This window comes from Carassius gibelio, chromosome A13, assembly GCF_023724105.1.
Source record: "Carassius gibelio isolate Cgi1373 ecotype wild population from Czech Republic chromosome A13, carGib1.2-hapl.c, whole genome shotgun sequence".
NCBI classification, from domain to species: Eukaryota; Metazoa; Chordata; class Actinopteri; order Cypriniformes; family Cyprinidae; genus Carassius; species Carassius gibelio.
Window position 1 is genome coordinate 25868388 of NC_068383.1, and position 8754 is coordinate 25877141.

The following is an 8754-nucleotide window of genomic DNA, read 5'->3' on the forward strand; positions in this document are numbered from 1 at the left end:
CTGCTCTGGCAGGGTCTAATTTTGGACATGATTCCTATAACATGAATATGATATATTTCACAAATGATTGTCAGGACAATATCAAGCAAGAAAATTCAATCACAGACATACCAAACACAATTACAAATCGTTAAGCTATGCCATAGTTATAAAAAAAAAACATACACAATAAGTGATTATAACATGATAGTCAAATGTGTGGGTTACACATAAATGAACATGGAGTGAAGCGATGGACTGATTCATTTATAAGTCTTTTTGAGTTCATTCTGGTCCATATATAATGTACAAAAGAAGTTTCTTTGCCATTATCTGACAAAGGGATATTCTGTGAAGACAGAGGTTTAAAGCCCTTCCCCCTTAGGAATTTCAGTCTGGTTCTGCTAGGTGGGGGAAGTCAATGGAAGTGTTTAACTTGATCTCCTGGGTTTACATGTGATGTCCAGCGTTGCATTTCCATTACGAACAACACATTTGGCACCAAATTTCTCTTCTTTGAATTAAAATTGTAAATAATTGTTCCAGTGGTGTTAATGTTGAAAGCTGTTGTGTGAACAAGTTGGTTGGTCATCTTGCTTGGTTCTTGTGGCACTAGAACTGATTTATGACTTCCTGAGGAATTCGGCCCTCGTGTTTCAAACATCGCTTTGATAGACTCTTTAATTTGTCTGGTTCGACTCATTTCTGTTACATAAATGATAAAGCTGTGTGAGAAAGTTCTGTAACGACCCATATCTGTCACCAATCAGAACGAGCGGTTTTAATCTGTAGTGTTAAGATATATTTACCAATAAACAAACAAACATGTTACAGAATGGCTGACTAGACAGTCACTGCTTCCAGAAGTCGTGCACTTTCAGAGTATGTACCACATTTAATGATATACTGCTCAGTCATAAATTAAGTTTTATAAGTACTGCACATGCACTCTATGAATATGATACTGCTATAGTATAGTACATAGGGCGAGGAGTCTAATATTGTCGAAACTGTGATGAAAGGAACAAAGCAAAGATTAAGATCATATGTGACACATGAGAAGAGCAGGTCAAGGTTTTGTGTGGATGCTATATCACCATCTGATTGTGAAGAGAACAGTTTTCTATTGACTTCCATTCAAACTGTATACTCTGACAAAATAAACCTTTAACTTATTTTAGTTTTATCTATCTGTTGCACACATCATCACAAGTATATATATAGCAAGTAGTTTATTTTTTTGACTAAGCGAAAATGCTTCAGATTACCTATATTACTGTTTTATTAGTATTTAATCTCCTGTTATATGTTATTGTGAGCATATTTGGTTATTTTAAAGATTTTATCTATGTTCTCATATGCAATCTAAGCCTACTCTTGTCATTTCTTTCTTCAATGATACTTTCTTAACTCCATAATTTCCCCAACATTACAAGACCAAAGTACTTCTGCAGCTATTCTGATCTGAAAGAAATGACCTCATTTCATCAGTCTAAGATAAGATTCATTGCAAACTATTGTTAAATGTTTATCTCTGTAGATAGTACAAATGCAAGTGCAAATGTGCTCAAAAAAAATAAAAAATAAAAAATAAATAACAATGTATGTGCACGTGCATTTGATACTGTCAGCTCTTTGATGTGGATAAAATCTGTGAAAAAGTCTGCGGCAACCCTCTGTCTGCAGCAAAGAGAGAGCGTGACGTCATCTGGAGGCTCCGCCCACCGCGGCGCGTCACTCTGCGTGTCCCGTTTAGAAATCGAAAGATCTTAGCAAAGAAAGGCGCTAAACGAGGAAGGAGAGCATGTTGATGTCCAGCAGCTGCTGTTAACCCGTGTGGATAAAACCCGCTGCTATTCCTGCAGTCACGTCCTGAGCGCAAACCTTCAACATTACCGCCAAGCCGCCGAATTAACAGTAACAGTAACAGCTCGCGTCAACATGGGGAATCGCGTCGCTCGCGAGGACTTTGAGTGGGTTTATTCGGACCAGCCTCACGCCGACCGGAGGAAAGAGATCCTGGGTGAGTCTCTTATAATCCCAGCAGCGAGGATGGAGATGATTCTCGTGTGTGTTCAGATCTGTCTGTGGAGCTGTAGTCGGGACTCCAGTAGTTAATCATCTCAAGACAAGCGCTCTTTATTCTGTAGTAACGTTTCTGTGCCATCGCTCCAGTTTTCAGTGTTTTTTTCTAAGTAAATAAAGCCGTGTGGTGTGAGTGTTGGTTGTTAGGTCTGAGATGACCGTTATGTGCGGGCCGCTCCCGCCTCGAGCCCTTCACTGAACACTCAACACTGAACACTGAACACCTACAGCTAACACACTTTTGACTACACACACTTCTGACTACAGCTAACCCCCCCCATCCCCCCCCCCCCCCACACACACACAGTTAATAACCTCTCTTTACTAATAAACCTGTGTATGAATGCGTGGGGAAAGCTGCTGATCATATGTGGAGTTTGATTAAAGATTACAGCGCAATCACTTCAACATTGTGTGTTTAACACAAAAGCACTCTGTTGCTAATTCATGATTTATTCATGATGCCCTCACTGACACACACACACACACACACACCAGTCTTCTGGTAAATGATTCTGTAGATTTTCAGTTACTTGTAATATTATTTACATGTTCTGTCCATGTCCTATATATTCTGCTGCAGCTGTTGTGAATAAAGAGATAAGCTGTATTTTGTATTGCACTGTAATGAATATGGTATATGGAGCGGATGATTTCTCCTGCTCATTGGCGAATCATCTTCCTTGTTCAGCAACCCCTCATGTGAGCTCATATTTGTCTGATCTGGAGATGATCCAGTGTGTACCTGTGCTGACATGCAGTCGGTCTTATACGCTGTTGCATGTACAGTAAGTGATCCAGACCTGTCATTACCTTGCCCTGCTGCTTTATGCATTAAAACACTGGATTAGGCTGTAAAGTAGCACTCCTACCTCAAAGCGGTCAGTCCTCCCATTGTGAAGTACTTCGTATGCAAAGTTCTTACATTTAAATTCTACTGTGGGTTTTGCATGGTTTTCTTGGAAGCTAAAGGCAAATGGCCTGGGCTTCAAATTTCATCATGTAAAGCATATTATATGGCTGACTCTGCGCGCCCGAGACGTGTGAGCCACCGCATCAGATCCCACTGGTGTGTGGTGGGCATCTGTCATGGAAATGGACATCATTTGCATGCACCCATCCTCCACATCAGAGTATTTCAGTTTTACAATGGTTGTCTTGTGTTTTCTTTGGCAGCGAAATACCCAGAGATCAAGTCTCTGATGGGACCCGACCCCAGGCTGAAGTGGATCGTCTGTATGATGGTTGCCGTCCAGTTTTTGGCCTTCTATTTGGTGAAGGACCTGTCGTGGAAATGGGTCATGTTCTGGACGTATGTGTTTGGGAGTTGCATTAATCATTCAATGACTCTAGCGATTCACGAGATCTCACACAATACGGCTTTCGGCAACAACCGCGCCAGATGGAACCGCTGGTTCGCCATCTTCGCCAATCTGCCCATTGGGCTGCCCTACTCGGCCTCCTTTAAGCGCTACCACCTGGACCACCACCGTTACCTGGGTGGAGAAGGGGTGGATGTCGACATCCCCACTGATTTCGAGGGCTGGTTCTTCTGCACCCGTTTGCGTAAGCTCTTCTGGATCATGTTCCAGCCGCTCTTCTACACCATCCGTCCCCTCTGCATCAACCCCAAACCCATCAGTCAACTGGAGCTCATCAATGTGTCCATACAGCTCTCGTTTAACGCTCTGGTGTACTGGGCCTGGGGCGCCAAGCCCTTGGTCTACATGATGATGGGCTCCATGCTAGGAATGGGTCTCCATCCTATCTCAGGACACTTCATCGCAGAACATTACATGTTCCTCAAAGGCCATGAGACCTACTCTTACTACGGATCCCTCAACCTGCTGACTTTTAACGTCGGGTACCACAACGAGCACCATGACTTCCCTAGCGTCCCAGGACGCCGACTGCCGATGGTAAGACGAGTTATTCAGTTCATCTCAATAATTAAGTAGTTATCAGTTTTACTTTTTGATGCCACCCCAAATATAATGATCACCTTGTGATGGAGCCGTTCAAACATAATAGCAGCTCTATATTTTTATGTATGAAGTCTCATTTGTACTTTGTGAGGAAAATATCAAGAATGATTCTATGAAAACAAATCATATTTTGAATTTTAGAAGAGAGCTCCATGCATGAACTGTGTTCCGATTGATAGGGTCCCTACTCAGTGTTCTTTGGAAGGGTTTGATTGATAGGGGCCCTACTCAGTGTTCTTTGGAAGGGTTTGATTGATAGGGTCCCTACTCAGTGTTCTTTGGAAGGGTTTGATTGATAGGGGCCCTACTCAGTGTTCTTTGGAAGGGTTTGATTTAGGGATGCTCATATTGACCGTTTAACCGTTAACCGAAAGTAAACATTTTGACCGATTAATACTATCAGTCAAACGGTTTAAAACGTTTTTTAAGGTTCTTTTTTTTTTTTTTTTTTTTTTTTTTTGCTGCATGGTTTAAAAATAAAATAGCCTACTATATAGCTTATATTTATTAACTCACGGAGCGCGTCGGCACCCGAGCAAGGGAAGCAAAATGAAGCGAGCGAAAAGAAGCACTGTGTGGGATCATTTTAACAGAAAGGGCGACAATGTTACCTGTAAAGTATGCGGCGCTGTATTAAAATACAGCAGTAGCACAAGTACGATTTACGAAGCAAACACCCACGCGCTTCGAGTGATGAAGGGCAACAAACACTGCCCTTCATGTTATCAGGGAGAAGATGCGATGCACGGCGATCTGAGGAGATAACGCACTGATTATCCAGAAGCAGAGGTTGACATCTATATGAGAGATGATCCTCCTTCTCTGGATATTAATCCTCTTGACTGGTGGAAAGCAAATGAAAGGCGCTTCCCGAAGCTGGCCACTAGCGAGACGTTACCAGTGTATTCCCGGTACAACTGTCCCATCGGAGAGGGTGTTTTCTGCCGCGGGTCTAACTGTCAACAAGGTGCGCTCCAGACTGACCCCACATTACATTGATATGTTGCTTTTTTAAATAAAAATTAGACAAGGAGTTGAGGTAGGGCTGCTATTTTTATTTAACGATAAATCTTAGTCTAACGAAAAAAATTCCCGGTTTTTGAAAGCTTCATTCAAACGGATTCAGTGTTTTCTTTTTGTCATCTTAATTTGTTAATTATTTAAGTTTAAAAAATATATTTAGTGTAGGCCTATTGTGTTTTTTATTTGTAAATTTTTTATTCTATTTTTCTCACTGTCAGAAATGCTGCAGGTGCGTGGACATTTTAACTGAAACCGGTTCTGTATGCTGCTGCTGTTTGCACGTTAAAATAAACCCTTTTATATATAAAAAATTTTTTGTATTTTTTTAAAGGGTCACAGATACGCGTCAATTTTATTTGTATTTAATGCCAATTCAATATTATAATCTTATCAGTTAACGGTTAATAATCGATTAACGAGCGGCGGTTGTCGGTCAGGAAAATTAATCGAAATGAGCATCCCTAAGTTTGATTGATAGGGTCCCTACTCAGTGTTCTTTGGAAGGGTTTGATTGATAGGGTCCCTACTCAGTGTTCTTTGGAAGGGTTTGATTGATAGGGTCCCTACTCAGTGTTCTTTGGAAGGGTTTGATTGATAGGGTCCCTACTCAGTGTTCTTTGGAAGGGTTTGATTGATAGGGGCCCTACTCAGTGTTCTTTGGAAGGGTTTGATTGATAGGGGCCCTACTCAGTGTTCTTTGGAAGGGTTTGATTGATAGGGTCCCTATTCAGTGTTCTTTGGAAGGGTTTGATTGATAGGGGCCCTACTCAGTGTTCTTTGGAAGGGTTTGATTGATAGGGGCCCTACTCAGTGTTCTTTGGAAGGGTTTGATTGATAGGGGCCCTACTCAGTGTTCTTTGGAAGGGTTTGATTGATAGGGGCCATCACAGTGTTAGTTTAGTGTTGTTCTGGGTTGCCAGTTGGTGGAGAAAATGGCGTGTTTTAGCCAGGGAAGCTGCAAACAAACTGGGTCAGAGATTAAAGATTCTACCCTCTACATTATGAGTAAATCACCCATTTATGTGATTAAATCTAGCCATTGGCTAATAAATTCTTAAATTTAATTTGCCATTGTGTGTTAGAGGTTAATTTATTATTATTCTGAACTTCTGAATCTGTACTTTTTCAATTAATCTCAATGGATGCAGTGTACTTGTATTTGACTCACCACAAACTTTATTGTGAAGGCGCACTGTGCCATTTTATAAATAGAAATATATAATTTTATAAAGGCTGGTGAGTAAACTTAGAAAGGTATTAGCCAATGGTGATTGTATTTCAAAGGTGTGCTTGGAAAGTTGTACCTGCCCCAAAAGCCTCGGCATCCATCTTAAAAGCTGTGTGACCAGAGGCATATTAAAACACTGATAAATTAACCCATTAATTTACAGCGTAAGGTTAGTCACCTTTCATTGTCCTCAATCTGGCAACCCGTGTGAACAGAGTTTGAGGGAGCACGTTGGAGAAACCATGCTATCCAGTCTTTTGGATCCGGACTGCTAGCTGTCAATAATACATCCTGAACCATTAAACACTGGGACCAACATCTGAGTGTGAAACTACATCACTTTCTTTAATGAAGTTCCAGACGTATGGTTGGGAAGGAGCCTAATCATTCAGTCGTGTCAGTCATCATTACGAGCTTAGATAAGCCAGTCGTTGCGTCGTCCCATCTCCTCCTCCATTTCTGTTATTCTCCATGAAGTACCACAATGGGACGTTGAACTTGGTGCTCAAGCTGAGCCTTTTGCTACGTTCACACTGCAGGCTGAAACGACCCAATTCCGATTTTTTTTACCCCCTATGCGACCTGTATCTGATCTTTTCATGACAGTCTGAACGACACAGATCCGATCTTTTCAAATGTGACCCAGGCCACTTGGATATGTGGTCCTGAATCTGATACGTATCCGATCTTTTGAAATGCGACCTCCGTCTGAACGGCCGAGCCACATGTATCCGACCCGTACATCATTGATACGCTACAAACGCCATAATTCTGCGTTGAAGTAGGCGGGAACGAGAAGAGTCACTCACATCAGTATCCCACCACTCCTGGCACCTACACGTTTCTCTGTACCGACATTGCTAACACTGCTCCACAAAACGCCATGGCCAAAAACCTTCTTTTTAATTTTCTTCTTAAAATGAGAAGATTGTAATTGTGCTGGCTCCGTTGGTGAAATAACTTTAATATGGCAAAAAGAGCTCCGCTGTTGGCTACACTGTTGTTGACATCCATGTTTAACGTTAGCTACTTCCGCTAACAACGAGTGACGTCGTTCACTGTTGAGTACTCTTCTGCACGTGCGGGTCACTTCTGGGTCATTTCGCGTTCACACATGAGATCACAAAAGGTCGCATTTAATTGGAAATGTGAACGGCCTTGCAAAAAAATAGAATTTAAAAAATAAAGATCGGAATTGAGCATTAAGCCCTGCAGTGTGAACGTAGCCTTAGACTCGAGCCTCTGTCGAGGACAGCAAGCCAAGGTTGTTTACCTTTAACCATCAGGACTGTATGGGCAGCAAACTCATGAACCTGTTTTAAGAGGCCTTCCAGAACATTCACGAGAAAACCTTCCGTTGTTTCTGCATGCATATAAAATAGCCTTGAGCCAAAGCAAATCAAGTGAGGAAGTGCTCAGGAAGCATGCTGAAGCTTTGCTCGTATGATGATAAGACAGACTGTTTGGTTTCCTTCAGTCAAGTTCCTGTTGTTATGAATGTGCTATTACACTAATAGTGATTTGTTGACTGCACCAGAGTCAGCTAAACATTCACTGATTGTTTATTCTCAAGAGGAGGTTCGTTACATTGCCTAACTAGTCTAGTCTGATGTGAAAGATTAACTCCTCTGTGCATGTGAGCTCAGACATGTAAACAATGCAGTTCATCTCTCATATCAGAGCATCAGGTACTGTCTGTACGTCAGCAGCTCAACTAATGTGATCCTCAGATACTCTGTGTGTCCCGTTCCTCAGGTGAAGGAGATCGCAGCGGAGTACTACAGAGAGCTGCCCTGCTACACCTCATGGGTCAGGGTCTTGTATGACTTCATCATGGACGATGAACTGAGTCCGTACTCTCGCGTGAAGAGACGGCTGACAGGAGAGGTCAAACAGGAGTGACCGGGACATCTGCGGACGGTGTTAACCCTCGCCTGCTACAGACTCCGTCACACAAAGGACAAGGCCATGCTACTCTCTGGTTTTTAGCTATTTTAGTGCTATTGAATTTTAATTGTGAACCAAAAATTTTTGCGTTCTGCTGTTGCACATTGTCTGACACTTTTATTATAGTTTTATTGAATTTTGTTCTGCATTTACTCCTGTGTGACTGTTATACATTGGAAGTAGGGATGCACTATATTATCACAGCATTATCAGAATCAGCTGATGATGTCCAGATAGTCTGACTCTTGGTTCAGGTTTAGGAGCGGTTCAGTGGGTCTGTCAGTACTCAGTGATTAATGCTACTCATCTCTCAGTAATAGATGCTGTGGTTGGTGAAGAGGCCCATGTGTTTATATCTGTTACACTTTATTTCTTCATTTAACCAAGTAAACTGACACACTTCGGCCAGCAGTGAATGAAGTCTTGAGCGGTCAACATTTATACATTTACTGTGACGCGAGCTAAAAAGCCTTAATAAATTTGAGTTGGTGTCTTATGATGTTATTG

General features: G+C 41.8%; 1 protein-coding gene across 1 annotated transcript; it reads left to right on the top strand.

The window, feature by feature from the left end:
* Window positions 1–1682: 1682 nt before the first annotated feature.
* On the top strand, window positions 1683–8746 carry LOC128026536 (sphingolipid delta(4)-desaturase DES1). The gene is made up of 3 exons (XM_052613791.1): window positions 1683–2002; window positions 3241–3983; window positions 8056–8746. The coding sequence occupies exons 1-3, from the start codon at window positions 1921–1923 to the stop codon at window positions 8200–8202; spliced, it is 972 nt and encodes a 323-aa protein (XP_052469751.1). The 5' UTR covers window positions 1683–1920; the 3' UTR covers window positions 8203–8746.
* Window positions 8747–8754: the final 8 nt, after the last annotated feature.

What these genes read in the sequence shown, in the direction of transcription:
- LOC128026536 (XM_052613791.1), top strand. Translation starts at nt 1,921, where the DNA reads ATGGGGAATCGCGTCGCTCGCGAGGACTTTGAGTGGGTTTATTCGGAC. An exon ending in CCGGAGGAAAGAGATCCTGG is followed by an intron (nt 2,003 to 3,240) that starts GTGAGTCTCTTA and finishes TTTCTTTGGCAG; the next exon opens with CGAAATACCCAGAGATCAAG. An exon ending in CAGGACGCCGACTGCCGATG is followed by an intron (nt 3,984 to 8,055) that starts GTAAGACGAGTT and finishes CCCGTTCCTCAG; the next exon opens with GTGAAGGAGATCGCAGCGGA.